The 21,791-nt window shown below is 43.1% G+C and overlaps 1 protein-coding gene across 3 annotated transcripts; it reads left to right on the forward strand.

Moving 5' to 3' along the window:
- The first annotated feature begins 586 nt into the window (after positions 1 to 586).
- On the forward strand, positions 587 to 21,780 carry chd4b (chromodomain helicase DNA binding protein 4b). 3 transcript variants are annotated; one of them, XM_077525864.1, is made up of 40 exons: positions 587 to 824; positions 972 to 1,203; positions 1,733 to 1,854; positions 2,608 to 2,856; positions 2,951 to 3,066; positions 3,199 to 3,298; positions 3,372 to 3,585; positions 4,355 to 4,470; positions 4,554 to 4,677; positions 4,760 to 4,932; positions 5,891 to 6,136; positions 6,210 to 6,413; positions 6,501 to 6,712; positions 7,175 to 7,306; positions 7,381 to 7,480; positions 7,957 to 8,148; positions 8,519 to 8,719; positions 8,840 to 8,977; positions 9,051 to 9,172; positions 9,279 to 9,452; positions 9,549 to 9,690; positions 9,777 to 10,026; positions 10,131 to 10,255; positions 10,869 to 10,961; positions 11,089 to 11,230; positions 11,914 to 12,083; positions 12,176 to 12,365; positions 13,457 to 13,543; positions 15,372 to 15,463; positions 15,554 to 15,687; positions 16,665 to 16,809; positions 16,887 to 17,043; positions 17,179 to 17,264; positions 17,353 to 17,578; positions 17,675 to 17,713; positions 18,018 to 18,182; positions 18,260 to 18,368; positions 18,493 to 18,625; positions 19,537 to 19,732; positions 20,240 to 21,780. In XM_077525864.1, the coding sequence occupies exons 2-40, from the start codon at positions 1,140 to 1,142 to the stop codon at positions 20,440 to 20,442; spliced, it is 5,883 nt and encodes a 1,960-aa protein (XP_077381990.1). In that variant the 5' UTR covers positions 587 to 824; positions 972 to 1,139; the 3' UTR covers positions 20,443 to 21,780. The 3 variants fall into 3 exon arrangements, with proteins under 3 accessions (XP_077381990.1, XP_077381992.1, XP_077381993.1); XM_077525866.1 differs by having other exon boundaries at positions 12,176 to 12,353; XM_077525867.1 differs by lacking the exon at positions 972 to 1,203.
- The last annotated feature ends 11 nt before the right edge of the window (positions 21,781 to 21,791 follow it).

Consider the following 21,791-nt stretch of genomic DNA (forward strand, 5'->3'; position numbering starts at 1 on the left):
TACTATGTAAACGTGAACTTTGAACCCTAGATGCTGCATTATCATGTCAACACATTTCCGATTTAGGCCTCTCCGCCGCCGTGCTACCCCTCGAACCCTGACACAAACTTGGTCCTTGGACTTGAACCCCATCACAGATAGACAGTGGTGAATATTGTTTTGAATCACAAATGGATTTATTAGCCATCCCAGGTAGATCCTCATTCAGTGACTATTATGGGCTGCCATCGGTGGGTTTCGGCCTACCTCTAGAGACCTTAGTCTCCCTCCTATTTCCGTGTCTTTTGAAGGTGTAGTATATTATGGGATGTAGCGAGTTTGGAATATTATGGTCTGGCGAGGCACACATGGGCGGGAGGGGTGGGGGGCGTCGCCATGACAACGAGGTGGCTCCGAGGGCCTGAGCATGCATGTCTTGGAGTGGTAACGTGCGCGTGAATGCGTGCGAGTGAGCGCGCGCGCGCGCGCGCGGCGGGGGTGGGGAGGGTGGGGGGCAGGCTGGGCCTTGTGTGAATATTATGGTCTGCCGGTTGCGAGGTAACCATGCAGAGTCCTGCGCGCGTGTGGGAGGGGAGGGGGGATTATTATGGGATGTCTGGCCCCCTTTGTGTGCTCGCGAGGATGTTAGCTAAGCTCTGAGGCTGGGGGGAGAGGACATGGGACGGTGTTTTCGTTTGTCCCCTAATGAATGAACGCTAAATTGACAAAAAAACAACAACAACAAAATAAAACAGCCGAGTTGTGGTAATAACGCGCAGAAGAGAGAGCTTCACTTCGACCTGGGACCGCACGCGCACGCCACAGCAAGTTTCCAAGGTGTCAAGGTAGGCCTTTTTTTTTTTTTCGGCTTCAACTTTTCCATTGCCGTGTTCCAACTTGCTGGTGTCAAGTGTGTAGTGTGCGTTTATACCCAATTAGTCAACTTGTTTGATAATGTAAACACAGTGCCATCCCCCCCCATCCACACACAGTAGCCGCCCCCTCCCTCCCCCCTTGGACAGTACACCCAACCTCGGTCCACTCTCCAGCAGTCCCACGTCATTTTCCCCTCCTCCCTCGTCGTCCGACCGAGGAGCGAGAGCTTTAGGAGGGATTAATTCGAGCGAGGTGGTGGTGGTGGGGGGGGGGACACTGGCGACATGTCAGGCAGCGACGATGACAGGGACGACTTCGGGGCCAACGAGGAGCACTCGCTACTCCACGGTAAGCAGCCTCCAACCGTTCGTCTCCTTTTTGTCGTTTCTGACCGGGGGTGTGCATTTGTGTTGGAGGGGGGCGCCTTCAAAGCGAGGCTAACGTTAGCCCGAGCTAGCTTCGCGGCGCTTCGGTCACGATAGGTTAGTTAAGCTAACTTCACGTGCAGGTGTGTCCCCCCCCCCCCCCCCCCCCCCCCTCCCCTCCTTTTCAGTATTTACAATTTTGACGCGCGCTTTCGCCGAGGGGGACCACCGCCGACTGTCAAAGTTGTGCAAAATGAAATAGAAACCCCACAACTTGTTCGACCATAGTGTTTTGTGCCACACGCTAGGCGTGCACGCGGATTTGTCTGTGCACGCCACTTTGTGCACGCGCCCCCTACCTCCCCCCCGCTCCTCCTCCTCCTTCCTCTTCCTCCACTCTCTCGAGCCTGCAGGGGCGTGCATGTCTGCGCCTGCGCCACAAACCCAAATAGAGAGTAAACGTGTGAATGAAAACAGTGACGACTGACGAGCAATTTGAATGGCACCCGCAGACGACGAAGCCGAGGACGTCATGTCCGACGTGGAAGAGGCTCCCAAGTCCAAGAAGAAGAAGAAGGCCAAGAAGAGCAGCAGGGAGAGCAGAAGCAACAAGAGGCAGAGAGCCGTCAGAGAGGTTAGTTGGATGTCACATGCTTTATGATGTACACACACACACCCCTTAAATGTAAATGTATGTAATACTTGAGACACGTTATTGAGTCGACTTGAAGTACATATTTTGGTAGAAAAATCTCATGGCACACCACCAAACAAAAATAACAAAACGTGTAGTAGTACAGTACAGAGTGCTACAAAAGCAGTGTACAGTTTTTACAATTAAAACCAATTATTAAATTAGAATTCTGATCACAGACAGATTGCATTCACAAATGACTAATTAATGAGATTCAGTACACAGTGTCCATAAATGTAATGTTTCAATTGCAAATCAATAGATGCATCCGTGGAAACTAATATAAAATGAAATATAAAATCACCCATGCCTCCATTTATCCAACATTGTCCATGTCCCTGTCAATTTTTGCCAGTGTTTCCCAAAATGTATTGAGTATGAATGATGTGCTGTTTTCTGTGCGTGTTTAATTGAACACAAAGCTGATATATACAAAGGTTTATTGCACCTTCGGCCATCTAATTGTTCTGCCTTGCACTATATGTCACAGGCATCGATAGATGAACAAAAATGTATTTGTAATTGATTAATTGATAAATTAAATCAGTTAATTTTCCTGCAGCATCTCTGATGGAACCCCGGTTGGAATCGCTTAAATGTCAGGGATGCCAGATGTGGCCAGTTTTCCTTCCTAACGCAGTTGTCTTGGCATCACTTGATTGTATGTTTACGATGCCGTTTCAACACAAACAGGAGTTGCCGCTGAGCTCTCCCGAGCACCTAATCGGAGGCGATGCAACGGAGAGGGACCCGGATGAGGTCGTCCTGCGCTCGGACAGTGACGGAAGCGACTACGCCCCAGGGAGGAAGAAGAAAAAACGCTCCAGCTCCACCAAAGACAAGAAGAAATCCAGCGCGTCTGCGGAGAAAGGGGGCTCATCCAAGAGCAAACGCAAAGATCCGGAGCCGGATGATGATGACGATGACGATGATGACTGCCAGGTAAACTGGGAATTTCCACGTGCCAGGTGCCGTGAAGAGTGTTAATTTCCACTGGGATTCATTTCTTTCCCTGTCTTGTGCCCTCCCACCTTAGCCGAAAAGCTCTTCCCAGATGCTGGAGGCCTGGGGAATGAAAGACATCGACCACGTCTTTACTCAGGAAGACTACAACTCCCTCACCAACTACAAGGCCTTCAGTCAGTTTGTCAGGTGTGAAAACCTTATGACGTATCATATACTTGATGTGAAAAACAACTTCTATAGCCATTATTAAAACAGAAATAGCAGAAAGCGTCAATGAGAACTACTTGTGTCCGCTTGACATTTTGTTGTTCTCCTCAGGCCCTTGATTGCAGCCAAGAACCCCAAAATCGCTGTGTCCAAGATGATGACTTTAATGATGGCCAAATGGAGGGAGTTTAGCACAAACAACCCTCATAAGGTATTACATCGACTCCATTAAAATGGCACGCATGACGCGCTCCACGTTTTCTGACTGTGTGTTTCCCTTGCAGGGCTCGGCGTCCGCCAACGCAGCCCTGGCGGCCGCCAACGTGGCTGCAGCGGTGGAGAACATGGTGGTGGCTGGGCCAGACAGAGCGGCCGACGGTGGTAGCGCACCCACCGACGCCGCCGCTGCTACTGCTCAGACGCCGCCCGCTGCTCCGGCGGCAGCCCCGCCGCCGCCGCCGCCACCTCTCCGCAAGGCTAAAACCAAAGAAGGCAAAGGTGACTGGACAGAAGGCTATATGTAAAAACTAGAGATGCACGATAATGCTATTTTCAACATATACCGATAAATCAATCATTTATAAAGTGCCGATGTCGATAACCAATAAGAAAGCCGATAATTGTTTGCAAATTTAACTTGAATACAAATATACTTTCTTGTCCTGCTGTAAGTCTAACATGTACAAATACATTGGAACATAGTATAAAGCACCGTGAAGCTGAATTGTATTGATATCTTTGCTTCAAAGACAACCAATAGCTCATTTTGAGTTTTCCAAAAACAAAACAGTCATATTTTAAAAATGCAACAAAAAACTGCGAAGGAAACATTTTGGGGAGACGCAGTAAAGAAAGCCCGCTATGGCGACTGCCATACGATGTCGCCATGATGCATCTTCTGTGAACACAAGGTCGTGCGCATTATGACATCACAAATATGCAACTCTACCATAGAAAAGAAGAGGGGTTTAGGAATTGGGCACAACTTGACTCACAAATACAACAGAAGGACCAACGTGGCATGTCTATTATTATCGGTGGATTTCTTTATTACCTGGTTTATGCTTGACATCAAATTGGTCGATAATTATTGGCCACTGATATTATCTTGCATCCCTAGTAAAAACGTCATGGGCTGTGTTTGGAATTACTCACTTATTGCTATATAACTAGAGATTTTTAGATAGTGGACTATTCTAATGGACAGAGAGAAACTTTGATCACAGCTAGTTTATTTGGTTGAATTATTCGTTCTTCTTTTTGTCAGGCCCTAACGCCCGTAAAAAGTCCAAGTCTAAAGTTCAACCAAAGCCCAAACCCAAGAAGGTGGCTCCACTCAAGATCAAACTGGGAGGCCTGAACAGCAAGAGGAAGCGCTCATCTGTAAGATATTACGCCACTTTTTGTCTTCCTGTCTTTTGCCGACATTGTCAAGTGTTAGAACGCATCGCTGCTCTCCCTATCAGAGTGACGAGGATGAGCCCGATGCCGACAGCGACTTTGACGAGAGCAACTTCTCCGTGTCAGAAGGCTCCAACCGCAGCAGCCGCAGCAAGAAGAAGTCCAAGAGTGCCAAGAAAAAGAAAAAAGGTGCGGCGTGGAACTCACTTCTGTCTTTTGTTCTCGACTCAAAAAAATGCCAGCTCACGTGTCCGCTCGCTTCCTCTCCCAGTGGAGACGGAGGATGGTGACGGCTACGAGACGGACCACCAGGACTACTGTGAGGTGTGCCAGCAGGGAGGAGAGATCATTCTGTGCGACACCTGCCCCAGGGCTTATCACATGGTCTGCTTGGACCCTGACATGGAGAAGGCACCCGAGGGCAAGTGGAGTTGCCCGCATTGTGTGAGTACAAGAAGTTTAGTGACGTCCAAGTTTTCATTTCCTCCAGGCAGGACAAAACTGGACTTAAGAAAGTATTCCTCTTTGCGTAGCGGGGACATAGATCGGACTGTCATCCCACATAGGAGTGAAAGTAGATGGTATGCGTAAAATGGAACCCAGTGGTAGCAAATGCAACAGCAAAGGCCCCAACAGTGAAGCCTGTGGAACACCATATTGTCATATGACAGTGGTCAGAGTGGGACACAAAAAGTCTTTCCTGCCAAATCTAAACCACTCTAGAGCGCTACCTATCTGACTATTTACCTTTCCATCTATCTAAAATTCTTTGCTACCTTTTTACCGACCCAACACCTATTTCCTTCCTTTACCTAGCTACCTAATACCTCCCTATTAGTCAATAAGAACTAGGGATGTAACGATATCAAAACATCACAATACGATATCACGATATGAAGGTCACGATAAGATTACCATGATATTGTGGGGAGGTTGGTGAAACAAAAGGTCACAATATTGTAAATAATGAGCTCATACTAAAAACACAGAATATTGTTTTTGTACATTACAGCAATGAAAATGATATATAAATATAATATGTACTAATGTAAGCACACAGAGTTCCTCCACATAATGATTCTGTTCACAAGTATATTATGTGCGCCTTCATGTGACCATTAGTATGTATTTTAAACATAGAAGGGCCAAAACATGCCTTGTGTAAATTAAACTGCACTATAAAACTAGCTACCAGAGGGTGCTAGAACTGCACAAATGGACATCAACCCGACTTTTTTTTTTTTTTTTTTTAACAGATGTGCTGCTTTTAATATCGTGACATGACGACGATGATATATTGTGTCAGTTTTAATATCACAATATTGCCATTATCGTTACATCCCTAATAAGAAGCAGCTTTTTACTCATGCACCCCACCTCCGCCTTTTGATTGCGATAACAGGAGAAGGAGGGCATCCAGTGGGAGGCCAGGGAAGACCTCTCTGACGCCGAAGTGGACGACGAGGACGACAGGCAGGACGACGGCGCCGAGGAAGAGGACGACCACCACATCGAGTATTGCAGGGTGTGCAAGGACGGAGGGGAGCTTCTTTGCTGCGACACTTGCCCCTCGTCCTATCACATCCACTGTCTCAACCCGCCCCTCCCCGAGATCCCCAACGGCGAGTGGATCTGCCCCCGATGCAAGGTACCCAATAAAGTGTCCTCTGATTGGAAACGCCGAACGCGACATTTGACTTTGTCTATCGTCTTCTTGACAGTGCCCACCAATGAAGGGTAAAGTCCAGAAGGTTATAACATGGCGTTGGGGTGAGCTGCCTTCCCCCACGCCCGTCCCCCGGCCCGCTGACCTGCCTGCTGACGCTCCTGATCCCCCACCGTTGGTTGGCCGCAGGGAGAGGGAGTTCTTTGTAAAATGGTGCAATATGTCCTATTGGCACTGCTCATGGGTGCTGGAGCTACAGGTGCATGCCGAAGCCAACGGTGGTGGACATTGTTGTCGTTTCTGAACCGACATAACCTTCTAACCACCCCCGCCTGTGCTCACCCAGTTGGAGCTGAACTGCCAGGTGATGTTCCGCAACTACCAGAGGAAGACCGACATGGACGATCCGCCGCCCGTGGACTTTGGCGGCGAGGGCGACGACGACAAGAGCACCAAGAGGAAGAACAAAGATCCTCTCTTTGTCCACATGGAGGCGGAGTTCTACCGCTACGGAGTCAAGATGGAGTGGCTGATGATCCACCGCATCCTCAACCACAGGTGAACGTTAAGTCAAATAAATGCAAAGTCGTTTTAATGACACACTATTATTGATTTTGTTTTATTGTTGCAAATTTTTACTGTAGATTTTAAAGAAGATGCCAATATTTAAAGAACCAATTATTTAAACTGGTGTAAAATATCCACTTTTAAAGTATAGTTTGACTTGGTGAGAAACTTGCATTAATTTAGAGTAATATTAAAATTATCGTTAAACCGGCATAAATATTTAAAAAATTTTGCCGAATGTATACTTTTGACTTGAGGCTAGCGGAAATGGGGGGGGGGGAGTTCCAAAACCAGGGACGAAGTTTAAAATTCTCACAATATTGTTCACTCACTTTGGCCTCTCATTTTTAGTTATAGAAACAGAAAAAAAAACTTATAATATGTAATATTACACCCCAAAAAAATAGCTAAAGCCACCAAGCTGTTTACCAGATTTCCCTGTTTCCATTTCAGTGTGGACAGGAAAGGTAACGTGCACTACCTGATCAAATGGCGAGATCTGGCCTACGACCAGTCGACGTGGGAGAACGAAGACATGGACATCCCAGAGTTTGACCTTTACAAGCAGACTTATTGGAATCACAGGTATGCAGAAGCTTGTGTCCTTTATTCATTAGACATAAGTCACATTGAGCACACCTTTTTTTTTTCCAAACTAGAGAATTAATGATTGGTGATGAGGGCAGACCCGGTAAGAAGCTGAAGAAGCCTGTCAAAATTAAGAAGACGGAGCGTCCACCTGCTAACCCAGTGGTAGATGTAAGTATCCCAACCTTTCCAACCAAACATTTGCTTTTCTTGGGTCAAAACAGCACTTGTAATAATAATTGTCATAAAATCAGTTGTTAAGTCTTTGACCGCCAAAAACGTTTAATAACGATTAGTAAAATCACGACGTATGCCGCCATAAACGGTAAATGACGTCAACTCATTTTTTTTTTTAACTGCCTGTTCAATGGATTGTGGAATCCAAAAAAAAACACTAACTATGGCCAGCAGATGGCAGAATTTTATCTATTTTCAATGGGCTGCCGGTAAACGAAATTACAATGAAACATGACGGAATCTGATGAAATAGAACGTTTTCAAGGATGACGTGAATGATCAAAGCCTTTGTCATATCAAAGTTTTTTTTTTTTGATAACGTGCGGCAGTAAAAGAGTTAAACAATCAAATATTGTCATGAAGGAGAGAATATTAGTGTCATTCATCACTCTATCTGTTTCCTCTTGCAGCCTACAATCAAGTTTGACCGTCAGCCCGACTACCTGGACAGCACCGGGGGCACTCTTCACCCCTACCAGCTGGAGGGCTTGAACTGGCTCAGGTTTTCTTGGGCACAGGCCACCGACACCATCCTTGCCGATGAAATGGGCTTAGGCAAGACTGTCCAGACCGCCGTCTTCCTCTACTCTCTTTACAAAGAGGTGAGAGGGGAAGAGATGAGTAATTGTGGTGTTTTTGGCGAGGCTGGAGCAAATTAATCGGGAATATTTATGTTACAAGCTTGGTTGCCAAATGAAGGAACCTTGAAAGTGAAGATACCACTGTATTTACGGTATAAATTCTATTTTGTCCAGTCAGCTCTCCTCTGTCAGTCGGTGTCAGTTGGAGGTATCGGACATGTGACATATAGTAACATTGCCCATAAAAGGGGAGCAGCTCAGAGTCAGGAGCTTTATCCTAAAGGCAGGGCAAGACATGTGTATGCGGGTTGAATTTTAAATGATCTCACTGTTTTTTTTTTTTTTTTTTTGTTTTTTTTTTTTTTGTTTGTTTTTTCCCCCACCCTCTTAGGGTCACTCCAAAGGTCCCTTCCTGGTTAGCGCACCACTTTCCACCATCATCAACTGGGAGCGAGAGTTCGAGATGTGGGCCCCGGACATGTACGTGGTCACGTATGTTGGTGACAAGGACAGCAGGGCTGTCATCCGCGAGAACGAGTTCTCCTTCGAAGGGAACGCCATCCGAGGTGGGAAAAAGGCATCCAAGATGAAGGTGGGAAAGAACCAACATGACATTATGTATCGTTAAATTGAAACTATACCACTGTGGCTCCCAGGCCTAAAATGTCTGTTTTCTCCCCCTTTTTCCCTTTTTCTCATGTCCGCTTTGCAGAAAGACTCGACAGTTAAGTTTCATGTCCTGCTGACATCCTATGAGCTGATTACCATTGACCAGGCTGTGCTTGGCTCCATTGAATGGGCCTGTCTGGTGGTGGACGAGGCTCACAGGCTGAAAAACAACCAGTCCAAGGTGAGAAATTGATAGAGCTACTACATTGTGATTGCATTTGCACACTAACGCGCAAAAAACATCCCCCTGTCAGTTCTTCCGAGTGTTGAACAACTACCCACTGCAACACAAGCTGCTGCTGACCGGCACGCCTCTTCAGAATAACCTGGAGGAGCTCTTCCACTTGCTTAACTTCCTGACTCCGGAGAGATTCAAGTCAGTACATCCGCACCATGAGTGTGCCGCATGAGTGGCGGCCGGCGACGCCCACGCTTGCCCTCATTTCGCTCAATGTTGCTTTCCCTCCCTCTCCCCTCTGCAGCAACTTGGAAGGCTTCTTGGAGGAATTTGCCGACATAGCCAAAGAGGACCAGATCAAGAAGCTCCACGACATGCTGGGCCCGCACATGCTCAGGAGGCTGAAGGCTGACGTCTTCAAACACATGCCATCCAAGACTGAACTCATTGTCAGAGTGGAGCTTAGCCCCATGCAGAAGTCAGTGTTAAGTCACAAAGTCATCTGGAGTATAATCGGGAATCTCTTTCCTCTCACAAAATGACTTTTTTTTTTTTTTTTCTTGTTTTCATCTAGGAAATACTACAAGTTTATTTTAACGCGGAATTTCGAGGCCTTGAACACCCGCGGAGGAGGAAACCAGGTCTCTCTGCTGAATGTGGTGATGGATCTGAAAAAGTGCTGCAATCATCCATACCTCTTTCCTGCTGCTGCCACCGTATGACCTTTTTGTCTAATTCTTATAAACGCCGCAAGGACCGCCTAAACATGAACATGTCATGAATCACCCATTTCTTATGGCAGGAGGCCCCAAAACTTCCAAACGGCATGTATGAGGGCTTGGCTCTGACCAAGGCGTCTGGCAAGCTGATGCTCTTGCACAAGATGATGAAGAAGCTGAAGGAAGGAGGTCACAGAGTGCTGGTTTTCTCGCAGATGACCAAAATGCTCGACTTGCTGGAGGACTTCCTGGAAAACGAGGGCTACAAATACGAGAGAATCGACGGCGGAGTCACCGGCAACATGCGGCAGGAAGCCATTGACCGCTTTAATGGTGACCATTTATCCCTCAAATTTGTTGACTAATTAAATGGCACAGTTTGTATGTTTTTAACTTTTTGGTTTGGTGTTTTTTTTTTGTTTTTTTTTCCCCAACAGCTCCTGGTGCTCCCCAGTTTGCCTTTCTCCTCTCAACTCGAGCAGGAGGTTTGGGTATCAATCTTGCTTCTGCAGACACCGTTATCATCTATGACTCTGACTGGAACCCTCACAATGACATCCAGGTAATATGACACGCCCACCCTACATAAAATTCATTAAATTTATGTACCAACTTTTGATCACAAAGTGCAATAAATGCAGGAGAGTTATGCAAACAAGCACATCATTAAGACTTAAAATTACCCATGAAAACGCTATGTTACATTCATAGTTGTGGACAATGTAATTAAAAGGTCTAGTTTAATAATTTTTTTTATAATTCTATTTATTTATTTATTTATTTTTAATTATTGGTGTTGTTATTCCCACACCCTTTTTTTTTTATTTAATTTAATTTTATTAGTTATTCTTTTGTCCTGTGATTTGGACCCCCTTGGGTCTGGAATAAAGACTAAAGTAAAGTAAGCTTCAAAGTGTGTTTTAATAAGTTCAAATCAGTGTGATTATAAGGTCTCGCCGTATTGGTGGCTTTCACCTGTCGCGGGTTCATCTAGAAAAAGTATGTCCCCTTTCAGCGTGAAAGGAGAATAAGAATAGTTAAACTGTCAAACAATCTGTTCCAGAATTTCTCCCATAGGAAATAATGGAAATGTCAATAATTTGGACTATGACGTTACCCTGTAAATTAACAACAAAAAAATGTTTGAGAAGGGTTTAAACTGTTGTGTGCTGCAGGCGTTCAGCAGAGCTCACCGTATTGGCCAGAACAGGAAGGTGATGATCTATCGTTTTGTGACCAAAGCGTCCGTAGAGGAGAGGATCACACAGGTGAAGTAGCATGTTTAAAAAAAGAAAAAGAAAAATCAAAATCCTTATTTACTGTTCAACCTTCTGATTGCTGGTTTGTCTCACTTTTTTTTTTTTTTTTTTTTTTTTTTTTTTTTTTTTAAATCAGGTTGCAAAGAAAAAAATGATGCTCACCCACTTGGTTGTGCGACCCGGGCTCGGCTCCAAGACTGGTTCCATGTCCAAGCAGGAACTGGACGATATCCTCAAATTTGGAACCGAGGAGTTGTTTAAGGATGAGGCTGGAGAAGGTTTGTAATCGTGCATGTCCAGTGTTACTGTTGTGTTAAACTATTAAAGGGATACTTCCCTTATTTAGCCCATTATAGCAATAAAAAAATTATATTTTGTCGATAATTAATTTGATAGTTTCATTTTTTTTTCCACGTACAATAAGTACCTTTAAAAACACATTTTGCAACTTGCTGTTGTCTGAAAATAACATCACAAGGGCTCAGGTAACCAATCACAGCTCACCTGTTTTCTAGGTTTGGTCATGTGACATTCACAAGCTGAGCTGTTATTGGTTACCTGAGCCCTTGTGATGTCATTTTCAGTCAACAGCAAGCTGCAAAATGTGCTTTTAAAGCTACTAATTGTACATGAAAAATAATGAAAATATCAAATTTATTATAGGAAAAATATTCATATTTGACTGCCAAAAATGGCTAAATAAGTTAAGTATCCCTTTAACAATTAATCTTAATGGTTAACAATTATGGTTAATGGTTACAGAACATAACAAATACCAATGCTCACTTTGGAATAATACAGAGGTTTTAATAGAATATTTGAGTTAATACAAAATGAGCATTATTATTGTTAAGGCATAATTTTAATGCTGCTCTGAGAGTTCTTGAAGTTGAGAGCAAAGGCATTTTGTAATTGAATGAATCTATGTTATGCTTAATGTTCTCATTTTTCTTACTTTAAGGGGATAACAAGGAGGACGACAGCAGCGTGATCCACTACGACGACCAAGCCATCGATCGTTTGCTGGACCGGAACCAGGACGCCACAGACGACACTGAGATTCAGAGCATGAACGAATACCTCAGCTCCTTTAAAGTTGCCCAGTACGTGGTCAAAGACGAGGAAGATGAGGTACGCAATAGCCGCGAAAGAGGGGTGGTGGCGGTGGCGGTGGCGGCGGCGGGACGGTTGGCAAAGAAATGTTGGCCAATGTTTCCTCTCAGGAGGAGGAAGTGGAACGGGAAGTGATCAAGCAGGAGGAAAGCGTCGACCCCGACTACTGGGAGAAGCTGCTTCGTCATCACTATGAGCAGCAGCAAGAGGATCTGGCCCGCAATCTGGGCAAAGGCAAACGAACTCGAAAGCCGGTTAACTACAATGACGGTTCTCAGGAGGACCGAGGTATAAGACAGGGTACAGAAACCATATATAATGCAACCTCTTCTTTCTGTCATGTGATGTGCTGTGCTGGTGATGTCATTTTGTGTTTTGTGTCCGTATTGTGAGTGCATGGTAAGACGTTTGAGCGTTTATTCCATATTCTTAACATCTGCTAAATGCATGCTACTAGTGACTTTATAAAATTGTACTTGCTAACATCTAATGTTTCACTTGTACTACAAATAGTGTGCAGCTATTTAGTAGGGATATGGAGTAAATGTTCAAACAGATTCAGCTTAACTCATTCACTCCCAACACATTTTTCGCTGTTTTACTGGATTTGGACTGATTTTGCAAGGCCCACAGAATATTGTGTCCTATTGCTATCACAACATGGAACCGACCAAAACAAAAGATTAGAGTCTCTTCTTTTGTCAGGGGAAAAAAAAAGGTATATTCCTCTCTGTTTCCATTTTGCAGCAATTGGCATTAGAATCTAGCAAAGTTTCATCATTATTCACAAATCTGTTTAAAGTGTGTGGGGTGGGGGGCTTTTTGCACCATGGCCCAGGTTGATCTCTAATACTCTGCTGCCACCTGCTGGCCGTTTATTTTTTATTTTTTGTAATAACTACCATTACTTGAAGCATTCTCTTCAGTTCAGAGGCTGCATCAAAGCCTCCTATATGGTCTAGCATTCAAAAAAAAAAAAAAAAAAACAAAAAACATATAAATACGTCTTTGGGAGCATGGTAATATTTAAAATAAAACATATTTATACGTTTTTGGGAGCAAATGAGTTAATTGAATATTTGTCTTTGTCAAAATTATGCACAATTTGAAAGCTGCAACTTGTTATATTTGAATTAATAATAGTAAGTTCTAAAGTGTGGACAGAATTCAACCTGCTAAAACAATGCATGTTTTAGAAATGTTTTTAATGCAAGACAGCTTTATTTATATAGCGTATTTCATGCAAGAGGTGCTTTTATGGTATGTGATTAAAGCTACAATAATTTAAAAACAAAGAGCTAAAGACATTTTTAGTGAACGTTCTTACTGACTATGAATTAGATTCTGACCAAGAGTTAAGGAAGTCTTTCCTTCCGCCTCCTTCCACCCAGATTGGCAAGAGGACCAATCCGACAACCAGTCTGATTACTCGGTGGCGTCGGAGGAGGGCGACGAGGACTTCGACGAGCGTGCTGAAGGTACACCTGAACGTCTCGCTGCTGCTCTTCTGGGCTGTGTTGGCTTTGGTGCTGCAGAAGTCATCTATCAATTGTCTGTTCGCTGTAGGAGTTGTCAAAGCACAGTGGAGCCTCTAAGGTCGAGCGAGCGGAGTTACTTAACAAACTCAAAACAGGCTTTCCCTTCAGAGTATCGTAAATAGAAATAATCACAAACATAAAACGTCACCTTCATAAAACCTTTAAGTCAACTGTCTTAATATATACTATTAATAATTAAGCAAAACTATTTTTATGACTTGTTACCGTTACATGTTAACTGCTGTTATATAATTACAGTACTGTATGTAAAACTATATATACCCAATTTCTGTTTCAGTTTAACTATATATCAAATTGTCCTCAGACTTGTCATGAGCCTGACACATTATCATGGTGAGAAAATTCACACCCACAATTTAGGAAAGTTCAGAACCGTGAAGTAGATGTGATTAATTGCTAGCCTATGCTGTTACATTCAGTATATTAAAGAATCGTAACGTTAAACTCGTCATTCATGACATTTTTACAAATACGTATATAATAAAAATCAATTATTAAATAATAATTAAATATAAAAAATAATAATTTAGAAGTAACATCTAACATTTTAAAGGTGCATTGTGTCGTTTAAAAAGGTAATGTTAAAACTTTTTCTACGTCATACATATTCCACCAATGCCCAGATGAGTACAAAGAGCCCTGCGTGTTTTAGTCTGACTGCAGCTATCAGCTTTTATCTTCCCTTTATGGTAGAGTGCGCGGACCCCACGCACACGCCACAGTTTCTTTGGTGAGGGCAGGGGCAGAGTTTTTCTTACCTCATTTGAAGTCACGTCTTCGTACTCGCACGCGCACAATAACGAGCCTAACACAGATGCAGCAGTTACGCTTTGCGCCAGAGGTGGCAGTCTTGAGTAAAAAGAAAAACCTAAACACACAACACACGTCCATTTTAAAATTTTCCAACTTTTGAGGTTCCACTGTAGCTAATTAAAGGCGGAAAAAATTCTCTCCACCAGTCTGTCTTAACACACTAAACCAAACTGTCTGATTAGGCTTCTTTCAGCTGCAGGTTTTTTTGGGTTTTTTTTTTTTCTTCCCCCGTACTAACAAGCTTCACAACCACCCCCACCCTGCAGATATGTGTACCGATTCAGACGGAAGCTACGCCAGCTACGACTTAAGCTCAGAAAAGAGCAGAGGTTGTCCATGTATCATCTGCTCGGGGCGTACAAAGGCAAGAGAAGATGAGAAAAGCGAGAGCAAGCCGGTGGAGCTGGAGGTGAAGGAGGAGGAGGCGGTGCCGGTGGCGAAGCCGCAGAAAAAGGGACAGAAAAGAATAGATACCTACTTCAAAGTGGCCTGCATTTAAAAGAAAAGTTGTCCAAGCTCAATATGTTCACATATTCAATGTAACTGTTAGCACTTGGTTTATTTTTCAAATTGATATATTTTGCATCTACTGTAACCATTGTTCCCGTTAATTCACGGATCTCGCTGTTACTTGGAATTGCATTAAATGGTGCTGCTTTCAATTGTAAGTGTCCTGGTAGGAAATGACAGCTATAGATGTAAAGGTGTGGAGAGAAAAAGAGCGAAAGAGAGAGAGAGAGCAAGCGAGAAGGGCACCTTCAGCACAAGGGTGCCGTTAACGTGTGTAAGTCCAGTCAACATCCTTACAGTGGATCCCGCAGGACACAAACACACATTCAGTTTTAGCACTCAGCATTTCAACGTCAGTGACGTGCACGCTTTTTTTTTTTTTTTTTTTGTGTGAGATGTTCTGACGGTGTTTGTCCCGCCGCAGCAAACGCCCGACGGCCGAGCCGCAAAGGGTTAAGAAACGACCGGGACAAGCCTCTGCCTCCGCTCCTGGCCCGAGTGGGAGGAAACATCGAGGTGAGTCGACATCTCTCTTCCGTTTCGCTTTCAAGGGTGTTTTTGACCGACTTCTGACTTGAAGGTTATTTCGGTCCAATCACCTGTCAGGTTCTGGGCTTCAACGCACGGCAGAGGAAGGCTTTCCTGAATGCGGTGATGCGCTACGGGATGCCTCCGCAGGATGCCTTCACCAACCAGTGGCTTGTCAGGGACCTTCGAGGGAAGTCCGAGAAGGAATTCAAGTGAGGATTTTTTTTTTTTTTTTCCCCCGGTTATCATTGTAACCAGGCTTCCAACTTAGCATACAGTCAGTAAACACTTTACCAACATTAATTTTATTGAGCCATGGCATACATTTTACATTAGAAAAATCTGATGACTCATCACCAAACCAACAATATATAATGAAAGTCTCAATTTACTCATACATTTACATACTGTTTAGCTGAAGCTTTTATGTATTTTATAAATGATGACAGGTGGATACATACAGTAGTTTCATTGTATCTCGTGCCACCCAGCCAAAGATCAATGTAATTATTCTGCCTGTCACTATATGTCGCTGGCAAAGAGACATAAACAGAGCAACATTATTTGTAAAATAATAAAAATAAATAAATGAACAATTACGGAATTACCCTATTTGGTTCAAACAGTAATCATGATTACAAGTGCTATTTTTCATCATTTTCCTTTTGGGTGTTAGAGGTTGATTTTAAGTCTTAGATTTAGTATTATTTGCTCAACATGTTATTATTAAATTGCTATGCTTTGACAGTAAGTTTTCAATTTGTATCTGAATTGAATAAAAAAGAACATTAAATATTTCTTTAGGATCTTAAGTGTAATTTTTATTGTAAATGTACAGTAATTATGAATAAAAAGACATTTGTATGCTACTCTGTTATTAAGAACCCCTTTTATAGAGTATTAGTGTCAAAATGCCAATATGTTGCTTTGCAATTTTACACAAGAGCAAACTCGGCTGAATAGTAAAGTCCGATGTTGTCAATCAAAAGTATTATTAGATGTTTCGCAACTGAATTTTGAGTGTTTATTTGCTAACTCCTGCGATGTTTGTCTTCATGAGTAGTTTTCCTTTGGATTCATTTCCATTTTTAATATTTCCAAATTTTCAAGTGTATGCCATATGATGTTATTTAAATAAAAAAAAAAATAATAATAAAAAAAAAAAACTTTATTTATTTTTTGCCTACAGGGCTTACGTGTCTCTGTTCATGAGGCACCTGTGTGAGCCGGGAGCCGATGGAGCTGAGACTTTTGCGGATGGCGTCCCACGTGAGGGTCTGTCCAGGCAACATGTGCTCACTCGCATTGGTGTTATGTCCCTCATAAGGAAAAAGGTTGGACTTTGCCCGCAGTGCATTAAATCCCAGTCAGATGTGTATCTGATCACTCGATGCACGTAATGATTGGACAGGTGCAGGAATTTGAGCACGTGAATGGTCAGTGGTCCATGCCTTGGATGGCAGAACTGGAAGAAAACAAGAGGGCGGCCGCTTTGGCCGCGGGCGAAGATCCCAAGACCCCTTCGAGTGGGACGCCTGCGGATACGCAACCGAACACTCCTGTGCCAGGTACACGCACACAAAGCTCAGCTTTTATTAACGAAGCGTTCAGATTTGTTGTATTCACTGTTAGTATGGCAAGGCATTTGAGTATTTGTTATCATGCATTCCAACAAGCTTCCATTTCTGACTTTGCATTAACAGAGGATCTATCAAGATCAGAGGACAAAGAGGACATTAAGAAGGATGCGGAGGACACCAAATTAGCCAGAAATGCAAACGATCCAGAGGTAATTCCTCATTCTCGCATGTCAACGCCAGTAACGTAATCAATGGCATTATTTTCACCCAATTCATCGTAATTTTCCTTTGCCTTAGATTATTGAAATCCCAGACGAGTCCGACAAGTCGCCAGCCTCTGAAAACAAAGATGACGATCCTGCGGGGAAGGAGGACAAAGAGAAGGAGACGCGAGGTGGAGATGAAGGCAACGAGCCCGACGACCTGAGCAAGGGCCGAGAGGAGAAGAGTGACAAGGGTGCTCCTCCTGATCTCAAAGGTGAAGGAACAGAGGGCAAAACAGATGAGGAGGATCGATCTAAAAGTGAGACACTTTTTTTTTTCTTTTTTTTTTTTCTTTTTTTACCAGCTACTTTTTGTTTGTTGGCATGTACTTTAAATCTAATTTATTCATTTTCAGCTGAAGAGGCTAAAGATGAAAAGATGGACACGGAGAAAGGTGCGCATACCCACTTTAACCCATTCACTGCCATTGATGTGTATATCCGTCAATGGCAGTGAATGAGTTAAGTCAATTCCGTTCCCATTGACGTGTATATCCGTCAATGGCAGTGAATGAGTTAATTATGCATTTTCTAAAAGTGACTTTGTTTGCCCTTGAGAGGTTCCCGTTAAAACATGCAAATCTACCTAAAAAGCAACTTTGTTAATTTAATACCTCCCTTACTGTGCTGTTCTACATTTGTAAAGGCGGAATGTTCGCCACACGACTTGTAATTGTGCCTCCATGTCATTTCCCGCAGATCAACAAGAGGACAAAGATGGCGTGAAACCGGAGGAATCGAGCCGACTTCAGAATGGAGACAACACCAGAGAAGCAGCTTTGTCCATGCTGAATGTGAGTGAGGAGAAGAGGAAAGCCAGCAAGCAGAGGTTCATGTTCAACATAGCAGACGGCGGGTTCACAGGTAGACTCACACACACACGCACACACATTTCCTTGCTTTTATTTATTTTTTGTTTCATAACCTTTTCCGCCCTGCAGAGCTTCACTCCCTCTGGCAGAATGAGGAGAGGGCAGCGACCGTCACTAAGAAGACCTTTGAGATTTGGCACCGTCGTCACGACTACTGGCTCCTAGCTGGCATCATACAGTATCTTTTAGATGCACCTTTGGGTCAAACTTTGAGCAAATTTGTGGTTTAAATAAAAAAATAAAAAAAAAGTCGCTATTTTAAAATGAATAAGTTGTTTTAGCTTGACGGTGGTTTTCCCCAGACACGGCTACGCTCGATGGCAGGACGTGCAGAACGACGTAAGGTTCGCCATCCTCAACGAGCCCTTCAAGGGGGAAATGAGCAGGGGCAACTTCCTGGAGATCAAGAACAAGTTCCTGGCACGCAGGTTCAAGGTGAACTGAACCGCCACACAGAATCGTGTGAATGCTGTCATCCAAATATTTACTGTAATTGGGATTTTACTGCTATGGTTTGATGGAAAATGTACAGTACAGGCCTAAAATATGGACACACCTTCTCGTGCAACGCGTTTTCTTTCTTTTCATGACTCTTTACATTGAAGATTCTTGTAGGTTGGCGATACCAAAAAAGGTCACAATATTGGAAAAAAATAGTTCATACTATGTGGTTTTGTACGTTACAGCAAAAAAAAAAAAATATAAATATTATATGAAAAAATATATAAATCTAATATATATTGAGGCACTTGCTAATGCAAGCACACATTGAGTTCCTCAACATATTGACTCGTTTCACAAGCATATTACAATCCCCTTTATCTGACAATTAACATGGATTTTAAACCTAGAAGGGCCAAAACATGCCGTATGAAAATTAAACTGCACTAAAAAAATAACCACTAGAGGGTGCTAGAACTGCACAAATAGAAATCAACCCGACTTTTTTTTTTTTTTTTTTTAATGGATGTGCTGCTTTTAATATCGTGACATGACAACGACGATATATTGTGCGAGTTGTAATATCACGATATCACAATATTGCCGTTATCGTGACATCACTACAGGATTGCGATAGACTACGGTGTACAAATTCAGATTTTGTTGCGTCTTCCTCATCATAGGGTAGTATCCACCAATCAAGATGCTCAGGAAGACAAAAAAAGATAACAAAAAAAAAAATACCAGTAATCAACTTCTGCTCATGCTTGTCAAGATTACTTTGATATACTTTAACCACCACCAGGTTCCTCCTATTAATTTTGTTCTTTCTTTCAAACGGCAGCAACTCTCCATGGTGTCCCTGTCCTGCGTCTGACTGGCCAATTATTATTTTCCTCTCTTAGTTACTAGAGCAGGCGTTAGTAATCGAGGAGCAGCTACGCCGCGCGGCCTACCTCAACATGACGGAGGACCCGGCCCACCCCTCCATGGCGCTCAACACGCGCTTCAGCGAGGTGGAGTGTCTGGCCGAGTCCCACCAGCACCTCAGCAAGGAGTCCATGTCGGGAAACAAGCCAGCCAATGCAGTGCTGCATAAAGGTGAAGACAAAGTAACAGCTGATTTAGAACGTGAGATGTCAGACTTTTTGGGTCTAGAGGGGGGAAAACTACCAAATGTCCCCCAAAATTGCATGTTTGTCATGGTCGTAATCTTTATTGACTGTGGCATCCGGGACAAGCCGCAATTTTTTATGAAATAATTTTGGAGCAGAAATGTTCAAACAGACTGGACTGCTGACACAAATATAATATTATTATTATTATTAATATTAATACAGTGGTCAAATGATTGTCCTGACTAAAACATTGACAGTTTTTGTTGACTAAAACTATAGACGAATAAAATGTTTTCTCGGTCTAAAATGCTAGACTTATAGCTAAGTTGACGAAATCAAAAACAGGATGAAGTTGACTAACTACAATAAAAATTAAAAGGAATGATTGAAACTGGACTACAACCGAGACTGAATTTTAAAAACTGGCGGATCAAATTAACACTACGTAGGAAGTGACGTGCTGAAGCTTTCGTCGTTTCCAACCTTCCAGTTCTCAAACAGCTGGAGGAGCTGCTGAGCGACATGAAGGCGGACGTCACGCGCCTCCCGGCCACCATCGCCAGGATCCCGCCCGTGGCCGTGCGGCTGCAAATGTCCGAGAGGAACATCCTCAGCAGGCTGGCCAGCCGCGGGCCCGAGGTGAGCGCCCAGAACCAGTCGCAGAGCGTGCAGCAGTTGCAGGTTTCGCGCTGAGTTGGCAACGGTTCGCCGCCGTGTCGCGGGATCCCCCCCATCACCCCCTTTTCTCCTGAACCGTCCCCCTTCAAACACCTTGTACAGCACAGGCAGGTTAGTCCTCCTCAGCCTACACATACACACACATCACTTGCCTCTGAACACAAAAGATATCATCTGTGTAATGGGACGCCCCAAAACTGGAAGTGTAAAATGAGAAGGATCTCATCAAACGTGGCCGAACTGTGGGGGGTTGGGGGGTGGGGAAATGAAATCCCGGATCTTTGTTGCAGTTTTTGGACTTTTTAAGGCGGTTGGAAAATGAACTGATTTTTATTTTTTATGGCTCATTTTCCCTTGTAGGAAATTGTGGCATTTAAAACAATTTGTTTTGTTTTTTTTTCTTGAAAAGATGTAATGTTCTCACCTTAACGTGTTTGTCAGTCAATGGTATGTACAGGCGCATCTCACGTCAAATATTGTGGAGAACTTTATTTTATTCAGTAGTTCAAATTTAAAAAAAAAAAAAAAAAAAAAAAAAAAGGGAAATTGTTTCACGTCAGCATCTCAACAAATCAGAATATTGCAAAATAATCCAAAAGATTTTCAATTGTGAAATTAGGAAGTATTGTTCAATGTGCATCTATAACTTAAGTTTCACTTTTTGAATTGAACTTCTGAATTAAAGGAACTTTTCAACCTTATAATTGCTTGTACGGTACTGTGCAAAAGTTTTAGGTCACCCTTAGCATTGCTGTTGAATTGATAAATGCATATTAAAACAGTAACTAGTCAGACAGATAACACAAGTATTAGCAATGACATTAGGGGTTCCATTTCATTACATAAAATGACTCACTCATGCCACTCTCAAAATGAATAATCTGGAATGGACTCCAACTCACCCATCATCCTCATGAGGATCAAATAGAAAATGGACGGATAATGAAGCAAAAAAAAAAAAATGTGGTCATCTAACACTTTTGCACTGTACATATATACTGTCTGTATATGTGAATGAAACAGGCCAGATTTGGTGCACCACTTGCAGGATGCGCCGACAGACTATCGTTGTTACCTCCATCCCGAAATACTTTCACTTGAACTGGCCTGCTGATCAGCTCACGTACCAACACGCAACCCGACATTCCTTTAAATCCCCGGAAGCTCCGATATTTTGCTCAAAATAAGGTACGCGTAAGGAGGGGGGGGGGAAGAAAGCGGACGGTTTTCTGGGACATGTCAGCAATCTTTAACTTAAATTAATTTCTGTACATGTATCGTTATTGAGATAACCACCTTGTTGTTTTTATCACATTTGTTTTTTCAATGGGCCACAATAAAAGGTCAACTGTTTTTATTTTCAA

Source organism: Festucalex cinctus, chromosome 7, assembly GCF_051991245.1.
Source record: "Festucalex cinctus isolate MCC-2025b chromosome 7, RoL_Fcin_1.0, whole genome shotgun sequence".
NCBI lineage: Eukaryota > Metazoa > Chordata > Actinopteri > Syngnathiformes > Syngnathidae > Festucalex > Festucalex cinctus.

Excerpts from the sequence above, each read along its gene's own strand:
- chd4b (XM_077525864.1), top strand. The coding sequence starts at position 1,140 with ATGTCAGGCAGCGACGATGACAGGGACGACTTCGGGGCCAACGAGGAG. Across the intron at positions 9,173-9,278 it reads CTGACTCCGGAGAGATTCAA|CAACTTGGAAGGCTTCTTGG; the intron begins GTCAGTACATCC and ends TCCCCTCTGCAG. Across the intron at positions 17,714-18,017 it reads AAAGATGGACACGGAGAAAG|ATCAACAAGAGGACAAAGAT; the intron begins GTGCGCATACCC and ends CATTTCCCGCAG.